Source organism: Orbilia oligospora (assembly GCF_000225545.1).
Source record: "Orbilia oligospora ATCC 24927 unplaced genomic scaffold scaffold00076, whole genome shotgun sequence".
Taxonomy (NCBI): domain Eukaryota; kingdom Fungi; phylum Ascomycota; class Orbiliomycetes; order Orbiliales; family Orbiliaceae; genus Orbilia; species Orbilia oligospora.
Window position 1 is genome coordinate 893,331 of NW_011645633.1, and position 25,084 is coordinate 918,414.

Genomic DNA, 25,084 nt, shown 5'->3' on the forward strand with positions numbered 1-25,084 from the left:
GGGGAGTTTACAAGGCGTACATGCATTTGGCAGTTCATCTCATCTCTCCCTTTCTGAAATCGTACTGTAGCAGAGGTAGGCGACTAAACCACCATCTGCCGGTATTCTATTGTTCCTGCATGTTTGAAACCCCACTCGTAAACTTGAATTTCACCAAGTGTCTCTTTCCTTTTTCGCCAATCCGATATTGTGGATAAGCTTTGGGGTGTACCTAGATAGTACCCACCCACCCTTTATGAACCATGAGGGCACATTGCGAAGTGCGGGAGACAAGTTTAGCTTTGTTTCGTTAGACGTTCGTTATCTTGGAACCAAGCCTAGGCTACCCTGCTCACTTGGACGTTTTACAATTTAGATATCACTTCTTAATTATGGGCAGAAGCGCTACCGGGACTTCCTTGGATACCGTCTGACATGACAGTTCAAACCTGAAGGATCGACAAAGTGGGGTAGCATACTAAAGGTTTCCGGTTTCCTCGGTTGGTGGTCTGATAAGATATCAAACTTGTATACATGTAGCTATATATCTTGGTAGGTTCTTCTTTCCCAATATTCAAAATTTGAGCCGTCTAAGTGGAACATACTTCAATCAATGCGGGAAACTTGATCCAATTATATGATTTTAAGCCATGGCAATTTACGATAATAACGTCAGTAGAGACTAGAAGTGGAGCATAAAGTGCTTATTTTTTTACTAGGCTTCGAGATTGTGGCTGAAACTTTATAGATTTTTTGAAGCTTCTTTCTCCAGATCTCCGAATTACCTGCAAGGTGCCCGGGGAAACAGGAGGTACGGCGATAAGAAGCAAAACCATCTATCCTTGAACTGGCTTGGATCTGGGAAGTTGTCAATTTAAGAAAGAAAGATGCATGTACAGGTACATTGACAGTGCATGAAGGCGTCCGGCGTCCTTAACCTTTAATTCGGGACATACCAGGTGTAAATCCCACCTGTGCCCGGGCATGGCAGATATCACCTGGATCATACCATTTACTATAATCTGCATCTTGCATGCAGCGCTCTATTCAATTCCCACACACGGAAGCCGGAATTCGAGATACCAAGCTTACGCATATGCCCCCGGGAGGATTCCAAAAATATGCCAAAACCCGGACAGAAATTTAATCAAATCTTGCGGCAAGCCAACATGTTTTTCTTTCGCTCGTGTGCCGTCTTAGAAGAAGATGTGGATGCGGGTGTAGATAAGAGTTTTATACGTCCACAGAATTTGATACCCACAAGGGCAAGAACCTCGCCTATCTGCCCGACTTCAACTGAGATCTCCGCGGGCTGGCTATTTTTTTCGCTTGAAAAGCATGGCGTAGGATTGTGTAACCAGGGCAGGAATTAAAAGTGGGACCCTGCACGAGACAGCCTCCAAGCTGGCTGGCGTTGAATAGATATCTCGAATCCACAATTCCATAGGAACTTCATTTAGATACCGTCGGAAATACCCCTGGAATGAGCCGCCTCAGGCTTCGTCCGTGGAGAAACACCACCGCCAAGAGCAAAAAGGGTTTCGATATCGAGACTTCAAGATTCCAGTTTCCCAATCATCATCATGAATGAGATTCCGAATTTAAAGCCATCCCATATGGCCAGATGCATCGTCAAGGTCCCCCCTTGCAAGGTGTGGCCTGTCCGCACCCTTGTCGCCGGAAAACTATTCCCCCCCCCACGCGCAACACAAGCTTTTGCTTGGACTATCATTGGTGCGGAGGCGATATGCCTGTCCCTTGTGCGAATTTTAGGGGCAATGGTTTGAGATTGCGGACGCCGAATTTGAATGTGGACATTTTTCTGCTTCTTTGCCTATCTCTTCAATTTAGCTTATTCAGGTAGTTGGTCATAGATACGGCGGGGTTATTCATGGTTCGATTCGGGGAGGGCGATAAAGATATATTTAAAGATGGAACGGCCAAGCCAAGCGTGGTGGTATTCTAGATTGTCTAGACTCCGACTCTCAGTACAGTTTCAACTATCATTTAATTATTTCAATTACTTATGCGCCAGTTGCCGAAGTTGATTTATATGCCGACTTGGATTTGCCTCTGCCAGTAACTCCATTTCTTTGGAAATTATTATATTCCAGACATTTGATTCATCTCAGCTCGATTCCGATAGATATCTGTTTATAATCAAGTAGACAATCCCAATTGAGTAATATCAATCGGCTAGCTAGCTCACAAATTGTTAACCCCGTTTTACCAAGGCAAGAATATCAAGACAGGATGAGACGAAATGCCTTGGTCTTCCTGCAAGTCTCCCCATCCGTCGACAGGTCACATTTCCTTGGCCTCGTCATTAATTATAACCATGTGATAATACAATTTTTTGTTGGAAAGAAAATACATTTTTTCCCGTGTGTAATACGACATAGCAAGTGTCTATATCCCCTCCGTATCAAATCAGGGGATTCGAAGGAAGCGTATACGTTCTTGATATTCACACCATCCCTGCATTCTGCACTTTTGAACATAACCCCCCTTGAACTTTTCATCGCATCTACACAGGAAAAGAATCATACCAAGTTCTAGACCTTCTATAGTCCAAACGAATATATTGTCGTGAACCCCTCCACCCGCTATCCGAACACTAGACGGCCGGGGTAATCCCTATCCATCGTATCCAATACCACCCCCACCAACCGATAAACACTCTAGGAAAAGAACTATGCCGTGCAAACCCCAGGTCTGGCCTATGCTTGACTGGTTTCAAGGCAGATTCGAGTACGCAGCAACTCAAGCGGAAAGAAAACGTTTACGGTCCATCTGGTTGCAGATAATCAAGACCCAGGACTTTGTAGAAACGGATCGACAGATCACGAGTGCTAATTAGTAAGGATTCTACCCTGTTGTTTTTTAATTTCATAGATATTCTATTGTAGAGAGGAAGCTGATAATGTATATTTTTTGATCGTGAATAGTGTGGAGCGGAACCCTCAACGGCCGATGTTAACGATATCGCCCCGTATGTGGAGCTATTCCTCGTAACTAGCCTGGGAGTAAATTTGGGGCACGAGGTTGGCTTGCTATACCATAGCAAGGTGATATAGGAATATCGAGGCGGGGTCCAGAAAGGCTTATTTCTTGAATTCTTGGTATTTTGAGAGAAGCTTTGATACATACATCACACAAGCAGAATTCCTAGTAGTTTTAATCTCTAACTTCATCCTATTTTTTAATCTATCTTTTTTTATCTAAACTGTGGTTATCCTACATAGCTAGCTATTTTATATATTCATCGTTTCACGAAACAGTGTAGACAATCTTGATCTAATTAGCTAACCAACACTTTTAGAAATGGTCAAAGTTAAATACCACACTAGGGCGCTATTTACGAGTTCATATGTATATCGCAATGAGATAGCTGACTTCAATTTTCTTGTTCCCTTAAGATTCATGCGGAGGACGATACTTGTGGGTGTCAAGAAAAAGAAAGGGAAGAAAATAAAGAGAAGTTCAGGGATACGTAATATCATATCATGATAAACTTACCAAACTTTCTTGGATGCAAATGAGAGACCAGTTTCTCTCTTCATCTTTTCCGATGTCGATACCTATACATAGACCTATCTTCATTCCATTAGCATAAACTCCTTAGTTAGCACCGTAACATCTTAGGAATTTTTGAACTCGGACAGACCAAACTACGGAAACGGTGAAGAATAAACTACGAAATTACAAGTTGGACCTCAAAAACTCCAAAGCGAGTAAGGAAGTAGAAAAAGCAAAGACCAAGCTAGGGAACAAAGGTTGAAAGTGGAGGAAAGAGTATTCCAAAACATAAGCCAAACATTCACCTACTCCCCTTCTCAACAACTTACCCGTGTGCTAAACATGGATAAGCCGGAGAAAGGAAGTAGGTGAATGCACTTTTCATTCAAAAACAGACAAAATATCAAATAATGGCTAGATATTAAAGGAGGAGGAGGAGGAGGAGGAGGAGGAGAAGATGGAAAGGGAATAACACCCGATGATTGCGGAAGTAGAGAGAATGGAAGAGAAAGGAATGGCACCTGATGAGTTCGGGATGGAAGATCGGAGAAGATAAGGGTATGCACCCGCCGAGTTCGGAATAGAGGAGCGAAGAAGGGAAGGGAATGCACCCGTTGAGTTCGGAAGTGAAGGAAAGGAAGGTGAGGATCAATAAAATTGGCTATAACTTCAGAAGTTAGTCAGAAAGTCGACAAATAGGTCGCTATGTTTCCTAACAGTATATAACTTGAGATACTCACGCAAGCAAAAATACAAGACAAAAAAATGTCAAATCTGAAGACAATCTATATATATAAACAAGTGTTAAGAGGAGGCCTTCAGATGAATGGAGCTTTAGCGGGCAGTCTTACCAAGAGATGATGCAACCAAATATTGGGCAAAGCCGCCGGAGAGGAGGAGAGGCCCTATATAAAGAAATTAGTAAGTAAAGATCTTCAACGACCTATGGCCCTTGGGATAATGTTACTTACCTTGCACAGAATAGACATAGGGTTATTATTTGTCGGCGAGACCCACCCTCGTCGGCTTGGGCGATAGGAGCCCCAAGTTGCTCCAAAAAAAACTCAAGCCTTAATCGATAGACCTCTCAGCGTCCACCCACTGCTCATATGCCGCGTATTCTTCCTCGACGGTCTCAAAACCGTCGGGGAAATAGTACCAAGCAATTCTAATGAAGTCTCGATAGACTTCGCGTGGTACGGCCCTTGGGGCAGTGGCGCTGGTGACAAGAACAGTGTCCCACGGGCGTGGGTGCACTGTCTTTTTTGGCCCTGGTCGGTCTCTGCCATACAGGCGCGGGCAAGAGGTATCGACCGTCGGGTCAACTCCATCTCGCAACCAGAACCGGAAACCCCTTGCAACGGGGTCCCGGTTCGGTCGCTTGATAGAGCCGACCTTCGAGTCGACCCACCGCCGCAGCCCAAGGCACGCTTTCTTTGCCACTCGTCGGTGAGTGGTCTTTACCTTGTATCCGACAAGGTTTTCTTCGTCACGGACTGGGGCGGGCTTGGCCGGAACGGCGACTGTAAAGTCACCGAACTCGCGCCCGGTTCTCCCTTCCATCATTTCTTTGCTTTCTTCTCCTCCTTCGGCCGTCCTAGGTGGGACGGGAAGGTGGCTCTTCACCTCTCTCTCCGCCCTCTCCTCCAGGCCTTCCCACTCTGCTAGTGCCGCCGCTATTAAGGCGAAATTTGGTTAGCAGTGGATATATATAACACAAGGAGTTTTCTTCCTAAAAAGGAACACTTACATCTTTTTTTACCGACGACAACGGTCGAGAGCTTTAGTCCCCCCCTGTCTAGCGTCTCGTATCGGATGTGCCGGTCCCTCTGGGATCGCTCCTCATGAAGCATGCCGGCGGAGAAGCTCCGTGGAAATGCTGGTCGTGGGATTCCATCGATGGAAATCAAATCTTCATGGCCGTAAGTGGCAAGTGAATGGGAAGAACCCCGACTGTTATGGATAATCTGGTCCCGAAGAACGGCTGGTCGAGGGATAGCTGGGATTTCTGTTGAGATCTCAGCCGGTGACATCTCGGGGAGTGCGAGTGCCAGGGTGATTGGAGCAACGACAGTCATTCGGTTGCTGTAGACGTGTTCTCCGTTCTTCTCTTTCTTCTGATTGTCTTGCTTCTTCTTTAACCCTCCTCGAAGGAGGAACTTGCGGATTGTTTCACCTAGCATTGTCGAAGCGGTAGCTGGTAGCTGGTTACTCGTCCTGTGATAAATTTTGTTGGTGATAGCGAACAAAGACTCTTCAACGAAAGACAATGATTTTATGGTTTAGAGAGGCAGTACCAAAGGAGTATCAAGCTTGGAGATTGGATTGAAAAGAATCGAGAGAAGACGCGATTGAGGTTGGTGACGGTGATGGTGATGTTGAAGAGAGGGAGAAATTATTTGGCTTGGAAAGCTCAGCTCATCAATCAACCCAAGAACGCATACACAACTACAGCTACCGGTCCCACAATCCAGCCCAATTCTATCTTCTATTATGATGGGAATACAATACAGGCAGCGGACCATCTATTAACCTAAAATTGGGCACAGCTTATGTTTTTACAATACTGACTTTACGTTACAGAGAGATATATAAACCACAGCATACCTCCACCTCTACCTGTACTATGATCGATAAGCAATGGGTCTATATATAAAATCGGTTTGAGACACAAGCTAGCTAGCTGGTTAAGCTAAAGGTAAATTTTCTCAAGATCATACGGGCATATACGCCACTACTAGATTTGGAATTGATATTAAGGTTCAATTCTAGTACCGTGCCCGGTTTCGCCGGCCCAGAACTAGTAAATTCAATTTGATATCAACGCATTTCGAACCACAAAATCCAACACTCTTCGGGTGCTGCAAGTATTGTTATATAGTAAGCAGCATGTTCGGCCGGGTCTAGCCCAGAACGGTAATTTGTGTTCGCGGGGACCCAACCGTATTTCTTATCATTGTATGCATTATTATTATCGATCTCGATAAAATTAATGATTGATTCGGTTGATACTCGATCTATTCTTACTTCCGCAATTTATATAAAACAAGTACTCAATTCTCAAAAAAAAGTATTCAAATCTTTAAAAAAAAACGATCTCTTTATCACTGCTGTGGAATCGATGTCATGCTCATTTATATAAAGAAGGCGGCCGGAGGCCACCATCGAGTTCGCTCTCGCTTGTATTATATATATTTGCTTAAAGGTCTTTGGATATGCTATTCTTTGCATGCATAAGGTATGTATCGATTGAAATATACAAGCTGGTAATCGTTTTTGCGTAGTGACCATGGTTCCGACATTGCTTAGGCAAGCATACATACATACACACACACACACACACATATATATATACATACAAATTAAAGTATAGCTCGCCTTGTGCAGCTAGGATAGCTACATTATAGCCTATTACGATTATCATAATCTGTTGAATAATGTAGAATAACCATGGGCCTTAGCTTAACCCTTTATGATAAATTGGGTTATGTGTAATTCTATAATTCTGGGTATATCATAATAGTTACCTTTTATGACAATAAACTTATAATATAAACTCTAGTTAATAGGTATGTGCTTCTATACTATCGGGTAACGTGACCCAGATATTGCTCATAGTAACAACAATAGTAATTTAGATGTTAGAACCATATTTTGATATATCCACACCTTTTGTCCTTACTATGGAAGTTGTTGATGTTTGAAATCTTTAATTCCAATATACACGTCTCATGGCTCTTAAAGAGCTGGAGCATCACAAAATGAAGTTTTAGGAGTCCTGAAGAGAAGTGAGTGACACCTATTTACAAAGCTGACAGCTCTGGAACAATTTCTAATATATTGAGTGTAACCAACGCAGTTTGGTTACAAGACTGATATTGAGTTTAGAAGTAGGTTCACTTGGAATATCAACACAACTATTCTGTAAAATGCAACGCTTCGAAGCTTGGCCTTGATATATGTACGTTTCGAAGCTCTAGAGTATTGTAGACAGGTGCGGGTGAATTAACCGCGATACGATCCAATCACTTTGATATCTATCTGCACGCGCAATATATAGCTATGGACTTAGGGAGATAGAGTTTTGTTGTCACTAGGCCACACAATCATGCAATTATTTTTTATTTTTAGCCAACAGCTAGCTAAGGTGTTTAATCAATGGGAATGGGCTCGGAAACAAATTTAGCCGGCCACTTTAGTTATTTCGCCCATACGGGCCTAACAAAACCAAATAATGGGACTACATCTCCCAATATCCCCCCCTCTCTTCAAACCAGCCTAGGAAGGCCTGGTACTCTGTCTCCACGTTTTCAAATCCGTTTGGGAAATGGTACTACATTTCCCTCGCGAATTGCTGGTAGTATTCGTAGGGGACAGCGCGTGGTCGTTCGACCGATGTGACCAAGGTCGTCTCCCACTCTCTGGGAAAGACGGTGCGTTTGCTGCCCCCCTTCTTGTCTCTTCCGTAGAGGTGAGCGCCGACCGCGTGTGGTTGAAGCCCTCGGTCAACCCCTTCCCGCAACCAATATCGAAACCCCATGCTAAGTGGGGTTTTGACTGGTCGCAGAAAGAGGTTGACTCGAGGGACCGCACCGCGAGCCGAGCTCAAACGTCCCTCACTAGCCTCCATGCCTTGGTCTTTGTCGCGTGGTACCTCGGCCGTTCCTTCCATCTTCATCTGGTTTTGTGCGGCTGCTAGGCAATCCTTCAGCCCCTTCGCCGCCTTCTCTTCGAGTTTTTCATACGCCTCGAGTGCGTCCACTTTTGCATAAGCTAGTTAGCGACTAGGCAAAGAATACTTAAAATGTATATGAGATGGATGTTGAACTTCACTTACTTCGCTTTGGCCCAACTGACAAGGTTGGTGCCTTGATGCCTCGTTTCTCCAGCTTCTCATATCGGTAATGGGTCTTGACCCGGGATTGGCTTTCGTGAATGTGAGCCTCGGACAACCCGGAACCCCAGTGTGGTCGGGGAATGCGGTCGATGTCGGTAAGGTCAGCTTGGCCATAAGCCATAAGCGACTGGGTGGTGCGGTGGCCGGCAAAGAGAGTACTCTCCCTAAGGAGGGCGCGAGGTGGAGCAGTCGGAAGGTCGAGGGTATGCTCCTTCGTGTCCAAGTGTGGGACCTTGGCTGCCGCGGATTCCATTCCTTTGGTCAATCGGGTAGCTGACAGCTCGTTCTGGGTACGGGGTTTATTCCCCTTCTTCTTGCAATGGAAGAAATCGCGGAGTTTCTGGGCAAACGTCATTGTGACTTTAGGATGCCGTAATGCAGGAATTGTAGGATTGATTATTCAAAGTAATAGGGAAGCTAGTCAGGTATGACCGTTATCTAGAGGTGGTGTCTTGATAGGAGGTGATAATGGTGAGCTCAAGTGGAGGAGTTGAAAGACGCGACGGTGGTTGATCAAGAGCAGGAAGGTGTCGGGTTGTCAACAAGCTCAATATATTATATATCTAGTTGACGGCTACTCTACAACTACTCTCACGACAGCAGCTAGTTACTTTAGAACGGCATAGCAACCTCTCCACTCTTTGATCTCTGCTCAATTTAACATTTTGCACTTGCAAACCGTGATGCTTCTGCAGACCTGAATTTGCTTTGAGATACTTAGTAGATTTGATTCTGAGAAAATATATATATGGTCAGTTCATCTTGTACTTCCATTGCGGCCCTCACGGCCCTACCTCAAATAAACGGGTGCATATCACAACAGGAAAAATATGTCACATAGCTTTAATTCTAGGTATAGGCCTATAGGTCTAATTTTAATATGTGTAAGCCTCGAGTTTAAAGTCTTCGACCAGTATAGTATACGTATACAACGTACAATATAGAGATTAATTATTGTAAACTTAGTTGGTGTATAGCCAAAGAATAAGTTTGGGCGGCTTGACATACAAGAATTTCTCTCGGTAGCCTTACAGCCCACAACCAGTTCGGTACTTGTTAATATACGTGTATACATGTAGGTACTTATCCGTAGGACGTTCGAAAGTTCTCTCATAATCTCACGTCGTACACACATACTCCGAGTATAGTTGGCCGTATATCAACTCATTTTAACTTCCAAAATCCAACACTCGCCAACCCCTGCCAGCGAAAATCCTGGGCTCGAGTCTGCCGAATTCGCGAATTCAAATTTCCTGGGAATGGGAAACCGAACTAGGTTTTGAACATTTCGATACGTCAAGAGAAATTCCATGATGTCAGTTTAGAATCCCGCCCTATCAGCGCATTCCTGATAAGTTTCCAAACTACCTTTTCAAACAAGCAGCATTCCGTTTCTCTTCACGGCCCGTCACGCATGTTTCGTTCGTTCTGTTGGTGCAATGGCGCACCCAAAAGCCTGCCAATGCAATTTTCGAGGCCCGCTAGCTAAACGCTGCGTTGGGTTGATTCAGACAGGGGCTTCACGAAATGTCCCTCTCAGGTTGCTTCGACAGGGGTTTTTGGCAGCGGAGGTCCATGGAATACACGAGGTCCCTGGATATCAACCCCGTATTGGGCTCCGCAATTGCATGTAATTTCTTAATAATCAGGGGACCCTTTCGACCAAAAAAACGGCCAACCGTCTGTGCAAAGAAAAACGTTGAAATTTCGAAAAGGCCAGGACGGAATACGGGATATCGCGTCGTCGATGCGCTTTTGCACATAAGGCTCAATGGAATCGTTTTGCCGAAAAAATTTCAGCCTCAAGGGCAAGTAATTGCGCAAAAGTTGGCCCCTTTCCGAGATGCAACTAACATACATACAGCCATGCTGCTAAATCTGTTCTCAAGACAAAGGCGCTGACCGAAACGCTCCTGAGGAGAAACACTAGTTGACATTTAGTGCTCTCGGAATGCGTTTCCCAGGAGGTCTGACTTAAGCACTTGAATTATATGGATGGTGCTTGAACCACCGCAGCCTGAAGAAGCAATCCAACCCCAATTTCCTAATAAAAGAAGGGATGATATCTCATCACCTTGGATTAATCCTTCCGTGTCACTATCAGTAATCGATACCAAGCTCCTCATCCCGCTTTTCGAACAACCCCGGAGGATTTGTCGATTTCCCTTCTCTTCCTCAACATTCGCTTGGACTTTCTCCCTTTTATTACGCTAATATTTGGCTTTCGCGCCGCCGAAGAGAACTTGCACCCCAAACTACTTAAATATCTCCTATTTGGACAGGGCTCTGCTAAACTGTGGGGAAAACGAAAAGACGAGGAAGGAATGAAAGGAATGACACCAAGATCTTCACACGCTCCGCCGGCGCCGTTGGTACTGCAGAAACAGAAATCGAAGTCGTCGCTACGAGGTTTTTTCAGCAGCAGTGGAAGCAGGAATACCTCGCCGGTTACGCCAGTTCCGCCAGTTACGCCACCAGCAACACCCAGGCATTTGTCCGAAAGCGCAAATGGTACAATATCGCCGGCACCAAGTTCGAACTCGTCGAAAGATTCAACCCTATCATTGAGAGCTAAGGGCCCCTCATATTCGAGCTATGCAAAACCACCGATACCGCAGGTCGTATTTACAAAGATCGCTCTGGAGCTGAGAGTAATACACGGGAGTGGGCCGATAGGAGCACCATGCGATACTTGTTTTATGCGAGATCTTTGCTCGTTGGCGTTAGTTAATAAGAGGTTTTCGAAAGGTGCTTTACGGTTACTGTATGTCGAGCGCGCGCATGTTTCAAATATATGATATTCAAAAAGCTAATTTGTGGAATCGCTGACAGATACTCAAAAATACGACTTCACGGGCCGGACTCGGAAAACTCGAAATTTCACTTCGGTAGCAGCAAGAAGAATGCGATAAAGTACGGAGCGCGAATAAACCTACTATGCCGCACATTAAGGTCCCGACCGGATTTCGCAGAGCTGGTTGTAGAGCTTAAGCTCCCAGCTTACGATCTCAGCCTGCCGGGCCCGGAGGTAGCGAATATACTTTCACTAGCAGCGGGTGTGGTTATGTGCTGTCCAAACCTTGAGAAGCTCGCCGGTTTCTATCCCACGTTCGAATTCGGTATGGGAATCGAGGTACCCGGAAATCCAAAAGATGAGGAGTGGCGAAGGGGATCGGATAGGCTGTGGCAGGCACTCAGTACCCGCAAGAAGCTCAAGGAGCATGTATGGCTCCTTGTTGGGGAACAGCAGTTCGAACCATCGCCTGATGATATCGGATATCTGGATGAGAATGGAGTATTTCGTCAAGAAGTTGACCCGCTCCCTCAGCAGCAAATCCAGCGGTTCCTTTCCTATCACGCCCAATGGCAGAATCTTGAAACCTTGGTCCTCCATGGGATGAACACCATATCTTCGCTTCTCCCCCACGACTTCATGGCGCTTTTCCAAAATACTCCTAATCTTGGTTCTCTCTATGCATCCCACTTTGCATATTACCAATTCACGGACGAGGTTCTTTGGTATCTCCCAAAATCTCTGACAGCTCTTCGTCTCGAATGCCTTCCTGGCCTTACCGACAGAAGTCTCTCCTTCTATTTCTCTTCTCCCCAAAACCCTTTGAAAAAGCTTTCCCTTATAAATCTTGATATACGTTCGTTACTTCTCATCATGAAGATTTTTGCGAACCTTGCTGAGCTCGACAAATTCACCCTCCTTCAAGAAAACGCCCCAGAAATTGACGAAACGGACACACTATTTTTGCGCCCATTACTTGCATCCCGTTCACTCAGATTCCTCCATTGGGACTGCCTTAACTCCGGGCCTGCAGAAGTCCATTTGGCAAACAGTATCACTGACGGCGGGTTTCCAAAACTCCAATATCTCCGCGCCCCATGTGACAACAAGGGAATTCTTCAAGCTGTTTGCCGACCCCGCGAAAAGATTGAATTGCCCGGTGATAAGTTTCGTTCTCTGATAGTCCGCCAAACACCCCAGAAGACAAAACAGGCCGCCAATGGTTATGCTCCAACTCCGCCAGAACGTAGGAGCCGGAGTAGCAGCAGTAGCCGTCATCACCGCTCACGGTCTAGTTCTTCAACTGCGATAACTACCAGCTTGCCACCAATGTCACCAACCCCAATAGACGCTGAAGAACTTACCCGCCACCTGCCAACTGCTCGTTCGAAAGCTCAGAAAAGGCTAGAAGTAGCCTTGAACCCACCTTCAGCGCCGAATCCGCCTGGTACCTTCTCAGCATCGGTGGCCGCACGTCGACCAAAAACGAGCCACTCTTCATCTGACAGCATGGGGATCATACCACCCCTGCCAACCGGCACCTTTCATATTCACATCATTATTTCGAATTTTGATGGCCCTAAGAACTCTGTAAAGGACATAGTTACGTATCACGGGTATATGGGAACGATCAACTCAAAAGTGGAGTATTTCTTACTGCCAGATATCCCAGGTAGTGAAAGTGCACTTGCGGGATTAGGCGATATCATGGAAGCAGGTTGGGAATGGAAAGAACCAGGAACCGGGAGTAGCGACGGGTGTACAGGGTTAGTCAATGTGAGAAATGCGGTGAATAATGGAGGAAACGGAAAGGCTATGCATAAGTACTGGAGCCATAGAGAGAGATGGCCATGGAGGATGATCGCTTTAGGAATTCTCTTTTGAAGGGGCTATATTATCTGGAGCAGGATTCTCAGTAATATGCATTTTTATTTTTTATCGTCTTACGACATGATTTGGCTTCTATGTAGTGTATTTTTAGCGGCCTTTGATTTTTAATTATTCTTTTCACTTCTTTGGGACTAGGGGTTAGGTTGGAGGGGATTTAATACCAAAATGTCGAACCCTTGAGGATCGAGTACTTTTCCAATATTTTAATGGTCCATATACGCATATACATTCTCTAACACGTAGACTATTATTTTGGAGTTTAAATAAGCTCAAGCCACAGTCTAGTACCCAGTGATCTTATATTATCTCGTAAACCAGAATTAATGCTGCTGCGAAGTAGTGATTCCGAATGAGATCTACTTCCTATAACTAGGAGTCAATATATCCGCAATACTACAGTCTGGGATAAATCTTTCGACGAGGGTAACTTTCTATTCGTTTCACTTTGGTCCTACGCCTAAGTTAACACCCGATTTAAAGACTATTTGTCTCCAAAATCTTTAAGATTAAAATGTAATATCATTTGTTTACAATACGTCTACGAAATGTATAGCGTTAAACTTTGTAAACGGGCTACGTAGCGCTACCATGGTTTCGTAATTTGTAAAACTTCGTTCTGATCATGTCAGCTGGTTAGGTCACCACCTAATTTTTTATTTCTATTTCCTTTCATCCTTGGCCCATTGGTTATTTCAGCCGCACATGCAATTTCATCTTTCTACACGGCCTAGGTACCAAGCTGTGCAGTTTTCGCTGCCTACATGTTGTACCTCTACAACCAACAATAGTTTGATGGTGAATGATGTGCCGCCGCGCCTTTATAATTATCTTGGCCTATTCCTGGGCGGTATGGTGCATGTTGGGTGATTCGTCCCTCAACTCGCTTAGTCAAGTCGTGACATTCGCAACATTGATGATTATGATCTTAGAGGCAAGAGATAATAGCGTGATATGATTTTTAATGTTGAAGGCAAGAGAATTCGCGTATATTCCAACTGAACTTATATAGTTCAACGGGATCGGTGGAACACATGATGTCGAAATCGAAGTGTCCAACTGTGGCTATAGTGTTAGAAACGGAATCAAGTACACATTTGTATTCTCGCCATATGCATCATACCGTGCCCAACTCTTTTATTCAGGCCAAGTATCTGCATAGCGAAGTACATACATAGATCAGAATGTTCTCGTGATTCAAACGGTATATGCGTTTTTGTTTCAATATCTAAATTTAGTTAGAGCAGAAGGATGCCTTGTTATGCCAGCACGAAGTGGGTCCGATTCTTCATGTCGTACACACTAACAGTTAATCCGCAGATCGATGGGTACACGCGTCCGGGGCATGGTTATAAGCTTTTGGCCCGCATACTTCGCCAAGGCTTGCCCAATTATATTCATTATTGAATGTACTTTCATAAGTACTTAAATGCTTAGCATGTCGAAATTTCAAGCAGTAGGCTTTGTTACAAGGATTTCACAAGTTACTTGTCATGTTGGTTCCGTATACCATGCAATAGTACCAGTGCCCGATAGTGGAATGCAGTGCACAAACCCTCACCAATGAATGGTTTACTAGATTTAGTGTTTCGAAACTTCTATATAAATTTGCTATCATTATTATTTCATAGCAGTGGTAATTAGCCTAAAATTAGGACTTGCAATTAGGCTACTCCATATGCAGGAAGTCAGACCTCCACTCTACATAGTTTATTTGACGAGATCATAGTTTTTGTGGTTGCACCGTCTATTGGATCCATGCACGCTTTTGCGTGTTTGGTAAATTATCTTCCACGGCTAGGTAGAAGACATGAAAACTTTTTGTACACATCGTATATAGACTCACCATGGTACCAATAATACTGAATAATGTATCAATGCGGCCAAATTAAGGGCTTCTGAGACAAATGCATTTCATGGACGTAAGATCTAATTCTACGCAGGATCTTCATTCTACCAATATAATTTTGAAGGTAAAGAATCTCGGATAGGGCAACCCAAATTTAAGGCAGCTGGGTCTTCGTACCGCGAATCGAGTTTCAAAATGCTAGAGACCTACATCTTGTCGTCGCCTAACCCTCAACATACGAAAGTCTTAGAGTTCCGTATGTAATTAATTGTCTTAATCATTGTTCAATCCCTAGTTAACACTATAAATTATAGGATAGTTTTCATAAATCTACCATGAAGTTACATTGAAGTCGTGGGAATGACGTCTTAAACCATGGCCATTAATACATTTGGGCGGAATAAATTATTGCGGGAACTCAAAATTTAAAACAAACTATAATTGACTTGCTCTATAGCTGACTACGACGAGAATCCTCACCGGAATTTTCAAAGTCTAGCAAATCTGAAAACGGAAACTGCTGGCCCAGGCACTCATATGCATTCTGTTACACAAAATACATCTAAAGGGGTATTCACACTTATATATGCAAGGTCGAGAATTGTTAACCACATCCCCTAATTTCCACAGGAGGCGGCATGAGCTCGCCCTTATGGCCGGACACAGGGTGGTCTTGTTTTCGCTAACTCTCGCATCGGCTCCAATTCCAACCGCCTTCCGTATCGTCTCAGCCTCTCCGGCTTAGCAGACAGCGATACGGTCTGGATTTTGGCAAATAGGAAGTTAATCCCTCAAGTTTCCTCGTCGCTAGTTTATTGAATCGCTTGCTAGCACTATAGTAGGGAGTTTGTGGCGGGTATATTTGAAGTTCGGTTTTAAATTAAGGTCTGGATTTATAAATGGGAAATAACCAAGTGGGGGTCACCAGTTTTTGAAAGCTCGTATATGTGATTTCAAACATGTCCATGTATCTTTTTTTTTTTATTTTTTTTTTAAAAAAAAATTCTGTATTACCATACGGACTAGGCTCAAGCTGCGGACAAACTAAAGCTTCCCGTTTACCAATCCGTCAAGATATCGCCTGTTGAAAAGAAAACTCTCAGCTTCTATTTAACGTTGACTGCTTCGAGAGTGTATATATACATAGAACTGTATAGTATTCGATTGTCATAATCTCGACATCTGAACATTTGTTCTAGTTTCAGAACCATAAAACTTCAAAGCGCGGGATGTCACACATTATATAATTTATAGGCTTGGCGTTTAATTTCTGCTTTTCATTTTCTTCTGAACTGATAACATCTTTATTACGATCTACTGCATGTGGCGGCCGGTTGATGGTTGACAGACCGCACGTAGTGGCACGGCACAGCACGAAATCAGGTATGAAAGTGTGTGAACATCCCAGGGACCAATAAATTGTTCATTATCGCAGGAAAGATGTTGGCATTCCTCCAGGTGTAACCTCAGAGTCAGGCTAGTCCCAATTCGGTTGGCGCATTTCCAATCCACGAGTATAACAGCTGCCAGGATGGTATGATTTTGAGGTGGGCAAGCGAATTTATACATTATCTATCTTAATTGTATGTATTAACCTCGAAAAGCGGGACAACAATATGCACAAGTTCTTCAGCTGCAGCCCCCAATGGTGAAATCTGGAAAAGATGCAATTTTTTTTATTAGAATATGAATGATCATATTTATTCAGGGATGGCCCCTTTCCTATGCTGTGGAGATCTTGCCCTTAAATATTTTTTTCCTTTTCGAATTTTCTTCTTTCGTTAGAGATATCAAAAACCTTTTATCATAATTACGAGGAACAGATGTATGCTTTATATACCTTTTCGCCTCTCGCTACTAACATTCAATCGAATTTTTCATAATATTTTACCTGGCGATGTTTACGACAGTATTAGGGAGTATTCAGAGCAAGGCTCCACGCCGTCCTGTCCATAGCCTCGTCCTATGGACCGGCCTCACATTTTTTTTAGTGGCCGCATCCACTTATTTTTTATCTCAGACGAGGCCCGCCGTAGACTACTTTACTCATCGTCAAGAGGAACCAGCTGCAGCAAATCGCACGAATCCGCTTCTAACAAAAGAAGGAATCGACCAGTTCGCTCTTGATCATGCATATCCTCGCCTCGGGGAAAGTGTCAACTTTACCGGTCTCCACCAGCTTTGTAATTCTACAAAATGGCAACCAAATGTCTATTTCGCTTGTAATCACAATGCTGGTGGTCTTATGAATGTTCGCAATATGGTTTTGAATTGCATTCGTTACGCTATAGCGGCCGGTGTAAGTGGGCTGGTAATGCCTCAGATGGAAGTCCGCGACCCAGTAGACCTACGCCATCTAAGAACTGGAGAATATCAGAGTATTGGTTTTCTTTTTGACGAACCTTGGTTTAAAGAAGTCATGAAGGAAAACTGTGGTCAGATGGAAGTGTTCGATACTATTGATGATATTCCATACTCGGGATACGCCATGATGCCGGACCTACTGAATATCCAAGCCATAATGGAACAACCACGAGGGACCAAACACGGGATGTTGAGAAATAGTAAGCATCTTCTATCTTCTAGGCTTAATCTTCATTCTCTAGACGAGGAACAGAATGCATTAATGTTCGAGTCGTCCTTCGAGATTGTTGGTAAAACCCTCCAAGCCGATAGGATAACTAACCCCTTATCCTTCCCGTAGAGAAGCCTTGGGAGTTCCGCTCACGCTTTGATAAACTTATTAAATCACAAAATAAAAGACCAACGGAAACGTCTCCAGTCATCGTCCGATTAGATGACAGGACGCTATTCAGCTTCCCACCATCTTTCGACCCCCCCTCCGTCCTAAACAGTCTCGGATTCACCCTCGATTTCCGCCCAGATTTATCAGCTCTGGCGAATGTTATAATCGACCGTGTACATAAAACTCTAAATGCTAGCGGAAATGATCCGTACATCGGTCTTCACCTGCGATCGGAACCCGATGCAGGAAAATACTGGGCGACCTGGGACCAACTAGCGAATGCAACGATATCTACCGCCATGAATAACGAAATCAAACTCGTCTACGTTGCTTCGGGAGACACCGATGGTGTCGCTAATCTCACTAGAAAAGCAGCGGAGTCGGGTATCAAAGTCTTAGACAAATGGAATGTACTGTCTGACGACGAGAAGGAGTACCTAGGGCCGTTTAGATTTGATCAACAGGCCATTGTAGACTATTTGGCTTTGTTGCGATCGGATAGATTTGTTGGCAGTGGACAGAGTAGTTTCAGCTCACAGCTACTCTTAAGACGAGAACTCCTCGCAAATCTTACGCTAACAGAAGAGGAAAAGCTTGCTGAGCCAGAGAATGTGTCAAGAGACCAGCTTGCAGGGCCGGGAAGGCTGGGGTATTGGGATATGGATTGGCCCTGATGCTATTATGGAGGAGATCCAAGAGACTCTTGATGGGAGTACTCGAGTGCTATGTTGATTGTATTGGCCTCATGAACTAGTGTTCGACGATTCGACACAATCATGTGCATTAAATTTGTTCTTCTTTTGGATCTTTTAGCGTTATACCCCTTGGAATCGTGGTGTTTTTTCAAAGTAAATATTAGTCCTTTTATGTAAATATTCCTTCCTTTATGTCTTATGTTTCCTTTGTTTAATTGTCCAGATTATAGTTCCTAAGTATCAATTGGCGTTTGTGGAGCTAATAATGTTAAAATCTTTCACAACGCACGAGACAAGGAATGGATACTGTATGTAATAGTTATGCCAATACTCACCACTCGCAAGAGGATTGCAATTGGTCAATTGAGACTAATCCACAGTTGAGGAGTCTGGCGACGAGACAAGACTAATCAGTAATCTTCTACTTCTAAGTTTAGATACTATAATATTGTACTAATTCATTGCCTCATATGACTTATAAATATATCGTACACCAAAATTGGGAGGCATTTGGCCCTTTCCCAAATATTTGTCGAAAGGAAACGCCGATGAATTTAAACAATGCAATACCTCAGTCCCCGGCTTAGTAGTTGTAAATCTACCCCCCTATCAATGACCATATTAAAGATTTTAACTTACACCCGAATTTATAAGATTCGAGATATTCTAGTGGTGTAGTAGTAAACTCTTACGGCCTTTTCTCTTCTCTGTATTTCTACAATGAACTTTTCTTTTATACTGCATCGCCTGGCCCATCAACGAAAAAATAAACATGCTTGAGGGCTCTAGCCCAAGACATAACTTCAGTATGTATGTACAAGTATACACACACCGCCCTCAGGTTCCCAAATTTGTATTCGCGGACAAATAGAATGCAGCATTGGTACCCAGGTATCTATACGGGGACAGCTTCTTAGTATACGAAACAAATGCGAAGTAAGTAAAGATCATACCTCTAAAGACAGACAGGAAAGAGGTTTTAAACCCCTCTTTAGGGGGTTCTGTTTCTAGGACGGAAGTTTCTAGGGCTTCGTAGCCAGCATCTCATATTGAGGTAGTACCAGCGGATAGGCGACTCTTTAGTTGGGAATGGTAAGCTTCGAGAGCGAGCTGGTAGGAGAGGGCAAATAGGTAATGCGTCAATCATAATTACATCTCCATCTGCGTCTAGCTCAGCAGTAGCTAGAGATAGAGCTGGGAGAAACGAGCTCCCTGGTGTGATTGTTGTAGCTGCCATCGATTGAAAGGGCAATCTAAGACCCCTAGAGTATAAGCCTTTGTGGTTTTTTCTTCTTCTATTTTTTCATCATGAGATTTATTAGATTTAGATTAATGACCACCCTCAAAATTCAATGTAACTGTAGAGCTGTAGTCTAATTAGTTAACTTCAAATTGAGGAAAGAAACCAACCTTGCTAGACTGTGAGCGTGGCGCCTCCCGCGCTCGGAATTTGGCATCTTTTTAAATGTGGAGTAGGTTCTACAACCTATCTGCTTCTTCAACGTGTCGACGGAGCAGATATGGTCTACGGTAGACTTTAGGGACGGTTTGCTATCTAGCAGGTCACGGGTCGAGCGGGGTGTACGGTAGAAGTCGAATATTGTTTGCGGTATGAATACCAAGGAGCAGAGTTGAAAATTTAGAAATTCAGGCCTTTAAGTAATGCTGTACAAGTCGTTTTATGCCAATATTGATAATGCAGAATGATTTTGTAGAAATGTCTACTTCAACCTATAATTAGCCTTACATAGTCAACGTTCTGCTTTGGGACTTACACCATCATGATTTCAAGCGACTCTCTTGTGTTGATCTTGTATTAATCAGATGCGTTGTTGTGTTGCATATACACGTTGTATTTCCGTTTTAGGAATCCTTCTTGTGGCGTAATTATACCGAAAAGTGGCGTCTGGTCAGCCACATAGGCGATAATTGTGTTCGCCTCTACGCCTGGTACCCCTTCGTATCTGTTAGGTCTAGTACCGGTCTTTACCTCATGATATAAAACAAACATGGAAATAAGTACATATCAGCGGCAGCCTTGCTTATAGAGAAAGGATGAATAGTTAATTTTATTTCAAATTTGCAATCTCTAAGTGTGATATATCTGACTATATATAGGTTAGGCTGACGGCGTAAGTTTTGTGTCGACTTGTCGATAGTAGATTCAAAGTCGCAAACTAAAGAACTGAGAACTCATGATCAAAGAACCAAGAAGCCTACAAATTGAATTTACTCATATTTTCGTATAGGTTCTCTTAAACTTTTGGTCAAGATACCAGTCAGGGCTTCGCTTGCTAGAAGAGTCTAGAATTTCACAAAATTAACTTGAGTTCAATCTATTTTCATTTAGTTAAGCCTCCCGGCTGCCATAACCTATCTTCCTATACGCAAAATTTGTAGGACGGATATGTGGGAGGGGCGGCGATAATGCACCGAATTTAAATGAACATCATCAACAAGTGCTCAAAATCGTGGTATTGATATAATAATTCTGTTCGATGCACAGCTTTTGGAGAAAATCGTCAATTGATCCCACTATCTTGAATAAATAAATTAAACTATTCACTATTTGCGCCATGATAGAAAATAGAAGGCTTTACTAGTCAACCATCGAAGCGAATAGAGACTCGGATTAAGGCTATATACTTGAATCATGATATCACAGATCTGCAAAGCCCTGAGCTGGGTTCAAGCCGGGTACCCCAGTCTATCGGTGTCGTATTCGTTTAAACTTAATACGAGGAAGCCATGTATTTATCGACTTCATTTCTATTTCTCTAACTTTTAATGTTTGTTATACAGCTTATTTGTTCAACCCATCCGAACATGTGTGCACACCATACACGGTCAAACTTAATCTTGTGTGACCGACCTTATCTTGGTTCCAATATTGGGATTACCAATCTACGAAACCCGGCGAGCCGAAAGTACGTAACTAAGTGCCCTGATCATGATCGAAGAATGCTGGAAATTACCAATCGCTTCGAGAATCGATAATTGATTCGACGTGGCTTCGTCGGCGCGTATGAGATCTGCAAATTCCTCTGGCAACAGCCGGCTAAGTTAGCCAACCAATATTATGCACTATGTTAACCATTCGTACAGCTCGTGTTGGAAAACGAAAGCGGGAAAGCGGATGCGGGGTAGTTAACAAGATCTTGGCTTTTAGTTTACTGATCACGATCGGATCTTACATACCTTAGCTCCAGGTAGCGAACTGATCTTGCCAGAGGAAATACTAGGGTAGAACGCCAGCCGGCAGCCAACGCAATTATAAACCTGGGCCTTGCGGGCACGCCGCAATGACCTCACAAATCCAGGAAAATACATTCTGTCGATTCTAGATTGATATCGACAACGGATATCGGTAAGTTTAAGACCCGAGCATCTATCGAAGATACAACGTGTCGGGTGATACAAGCTCAAAGTCTCTGGGGAAATGGGGTTGTGTAACCACAGAAGGAGTAGCCCGATCTCCGTCGACGATCCAGTTTCTGCCGTGGCACCGTAGCTTTCGCTGGGAGATAACTTCATTATAGGCCGTGGCTTTGAAGATTCGCCCGCTCGTTCACATGGCAGGCCATCGTCTGCAGACAGTCTTTTTTATGGCAGGCCTAGGCCCTTGAAACGCCTAATTGCCGGCCCAGGTCAGGATCCTTGTGAAAACATTCTTAAACAAATCCAGTTCTGGTCGTGGCCATGTTCGCCCTGTTCGGCCTATTACAAGGCCTGGAAGTTGGATTATTATTTCCTTTATTTTTTTAGCTTTAATTTACTTTTTTGAGAAGAATACCCCTCTGCTTCAGCTATAATATATAAGGAAGGCTGGCGACCGCGTAAAATTATTTTTCGCTTCGTCCCTTTTACATATAGCCCCGACGGATTAAAAATTCGAATCTGGGGAGGCTGCAAACTTCATACTTTCAAAATGGAGTCCCTAGTTGACATAATATCGTCGAGCACAAAGGATATCCCTATCGCCAAAGCCCTCTGCGCTAGCACCATAGTGTCCTATCTGCTCATCGTCCGGTACTTCCGCCACCGCAACCTCAACAAATTCCTCCAAACCGTCCGAAATGAGTGCGGTATAGTCACAAAATCATCGGATCTTTCGATCTCCCATGCCGAACAAGCCGTAAAACTCATGGGTGCATGGGACTTTCCCCGGATTACGAGACTCGCTTTGCAGTTCGCTCTGTTCCGGACGTATGGAATCCCCACCATCTCCTCTATTCTCTGGAAGACTCGCCAGTTAGCACAACGCTCTACCGCTCACCGACGATATGTAGACACCTCTGTTCTCATCATCGAGTTGATGTCTTCCCCGCTTGACTCTCCCAGGGCAAAAATCGCGATCGAAAGAATAAACTACCTTCACAGCAGGCATAAAAATTCTATCTCAAACGATGACCTCCTGTACACCCTCGCACTTTTCATGTGCCAGCCACCAGTTTTCATCAACAAATACGAATGGCGTAAATTACACCCAGTCGAGTTAATGGGGATCCATCGTTTCTGGAGTCAAGTTGGAGTAATGATGGGTATAACCGGAATTCCCGATTCCTTCGAAGGAACGTACGAGTGGGCGAATGCATACGAGGAAAGATGCATGGTGCCTTCCGAGATAAATAGAAATGTCGCAACGGCAACTTTGGATATCTTGCTATACTTTGTTCCAAAGTTTATGCATTCCACAGCCACACCGGTAGTTCATGCAGTTTGTGACCAAAGGCTAAGGGAGTCATTTTATTGGCCGGATCCACCGAAGTGGATTGAACCTGTGGTGAACGGGTTCTTCGGAGTCCGGGCATTTTGTATGAGAAGTTTTGTGCTACCAAGATTTAAGAAGCATACTGCAATTCAACTTGACCCAATCGATCCTTCGGTGCCATTGCTAGAGAGGAGATATTACTTCAACCTTTGGGAAACGGATCCGTGGTATTTGAAGAGAACTTGGTGGAATAGCTATGGACCTATCGGTTGGCTGTGTATAGCGATGGGTTGGGGAATTCCCAATGAAGAAGAATTTGGGTCAGTCCATGGATACCGCATTGGAGATCTAGGGCCGAGGTCTACCATTGGAAAAGGTGCTGCAAACGAAGGATGGGATCATGGATCGCTATTAGGAGGCGGGACCATCATTGAAAGTAGCGGGAAGTGTCCTATGTTTGGGGGCTAAACTACACTAGGTACGAGCGGACTTCGTTGCGAGACCATGGGCTACCAGATATTACAATCAACTAAAAACACAAGTAGACGGGAGATATGGCAAAGGCCATTCTTGTGTCGACAACGGTCAGAAACTTTACCTATGGAATTATACATATATCATTCATTCATTAGCGATCATTCAGTTAGAAAGTAGGAGCGAAACGGACCTATCAATTATTTGTCCTTCATAAGAGCTTAATTTTCTTTGTTAAAAATAGCTGGTAGCGCTAGTTCCTATGCGCACGCATTTAGTACTATAGCGAGGGGATATGTACCTAGGTATATATATTACTTACATGACAAAATATTATCTCTTATTTCCTACCCAATTTGTATCCATTCGTTTCTTATTTCGTCCTAGAAGGCAAACTACGAGGATTGGCTAAATCTACTTCCTCCGAAACCCAGCTCACTCAATTTCCTCCTAAGTGGTGAATAAAAGACCAAGCAAAGCCCATATATAACTTCTTGATCAACTGAGCCTTCAAACATTTAAATTAGCTATAGCAGCCATTTGTAAACGTACATGGTTTACGAATAATGAGACGAACTAAACCTTCCTTGGGACGGATCTCGGGTATAGTTCATATCCGTTCATATATATATCGCAGCATCGTCGTGGCCGCGTGGCGTTTATCGAGTGGTACTAGGATTAACTCAAGCCTTGAGGCCGTACCTACCAAGGCCGGTTAGGGTTTAGGTTGGTGAATTACTCTTGCAGCCACTAGTCTCTATCCACTCCTCGACGATGCAATGAAGCTCTCCTGAGTTAGCGCACCTCAGGCCGTCTGCTGACGTGACAGGGTTATAAGCCAGTTTAGCGAAACTTCAGGGGGATATCGATTATCTAAGCTCGCTTACATTCTTAACTCCAAACTCCGATATCCGAGAACCAACTAGCTAGAGGATATTATTATCGAAAATTGCGAATCAAGAGTTTTCTTTTTTTCTCTTCCCTTTTTTATTGGCTTATGAGTACAGAGCATGGGTTTCCCGCCTTGGAAAATGATATGGCTTACACCCCTACTATATGGTCATGTCATTGACCTTACCCGTTCCCGTAGTTTCAAACCTTCAAAGAATGGAAGGCTAGCATTGACGTGGCTCGGGTGAGCAAGTGGATTGGATTTCTAATAAAGCGGGATATCTTTATCTCCATCTGTCCAGGTTTAGGTGAAAGTCTACTGGAGGATCGACGGGAATGGAAAAGGTTGCCAAAGTTGATTGGAAATACTAGCTATCTGAGCGGAAGAACCTGCATAAACCCGAGCCAGAAAGGCCCATTGGGCTTCCACACAATGCAATGACGAGATGCTGAAATTTCTAAGTATAAATTGGCATGGCCTTCCCTTAGTCGAAATTATCATTCTCACCATCACATCATAGTCCGGTTCATTCAGTATTCAAAGGATACCAATTGAAGCTTATAATTCCACAACTTTAAACGTTATAAACCTTTCCTTATAGGCCTATTCCTACCAAAATCAACGCAAAATTTCCAACAGCT

The 25,084-nt window shown here is 43.8% G+C and overlaps 5 protein-coding genes across 5 annotated transcripts; 3 read left to right on the forward strand and 2 right to left on the reverse strand.

Moving 5' to 3' along the window:
• Positions 1–4,569: 4,569 nt before the first annotated feature.
• On the reverse strand, positions 4,570–5,681 carry AOL_s00076g250 (uncharacterized protein; the record flags this gene model as incomplete). The annotated part of the gene is made up of 2 exons (XM_011122803.1): positions 4,570–5,174; positions 5,249–5,681. 2 exons carry the CDS (start codon positions 5,679–5,681, stop codon positions 4,570–4,572), a joined length of 1,038 nt encoding a protein of 345 aa, XP_011121105.1.
• Positions 5,682–7,831: 2,150 nt separating this feature from the next.
• On the reverse strand, positions 7,832–8,750 carry AOL_s00076g251 (uncharacterized protein; the record flags this gene model as incomplete). The annotated part of the gene is made up of 2 exons (XM_011122804.1): positions 7,832–8,259; positions 8,336–8,750. The coding sequence occupies 2 exons, from the start codon at positions 8,748–8,750 to the stop codon at positions 7,832–7,834; spliced, it is 843 nt and encodes a 280-aa protein (XP_011121106.1).
• Positions 8,751–10,728: 1,978 nt separating this feature from the next.
• Positions 10,729–13,073, forward strand: AOL_s00076g252 (uncharacterized protein; the record flags this gene model as incomplete). Its single annotated transcript, XM_011122805.1, has 2 exons — positions 10,729–11,159; positions 11,228–13,073. The coding sequence occupies 2 exons, from the start codon at positions 10,729–10,731 to the stop codon at positions 13,071–13,073; spliced, it is 2,277 nt and encodes a 758-aa protein (XP_011121107.1).
• A 3,749-nt stretch (positions 13,074–16,822) lies between these two features.
• AOL_s00076g253 (uncharacterized protein) lies at positions 16,823–18,345 on the forward strand (the record flags this gene model as incomplete). The annotated part of the gene is made up of 2 exons (XM_011122806.1): positions 16,823–17,489; positions 17,630–18,345. 2 exons carry the CDS (start codon positions 16,823–16,825, stop codon positions 18,343–18,345), a joined length of 1,383 nt encoding a protein of 460 aa, XP_011121108.1.
• A 3,949-nt stretch (positions 18,346–22,294) lies between these two features.
• AOL_s00076g254 (uncharacterized protein) lies at positions 22,295–23,545 on the forward strand (the record flags this gene model as incomplete). The annotated part of the gene is made up of 1 exon (XM_011122807.1): positions 22,295–23,545. One exon carries the CDS (start codon positions 22,295–22,297, stop codon positions 23,543–23,545), a length of 1,251 nt encoding a protein of 416 aa, XP_011121109.1.
• Between the last annotated feature and the right edge of the window lie 1,539 nt (positions 23,546–25,084).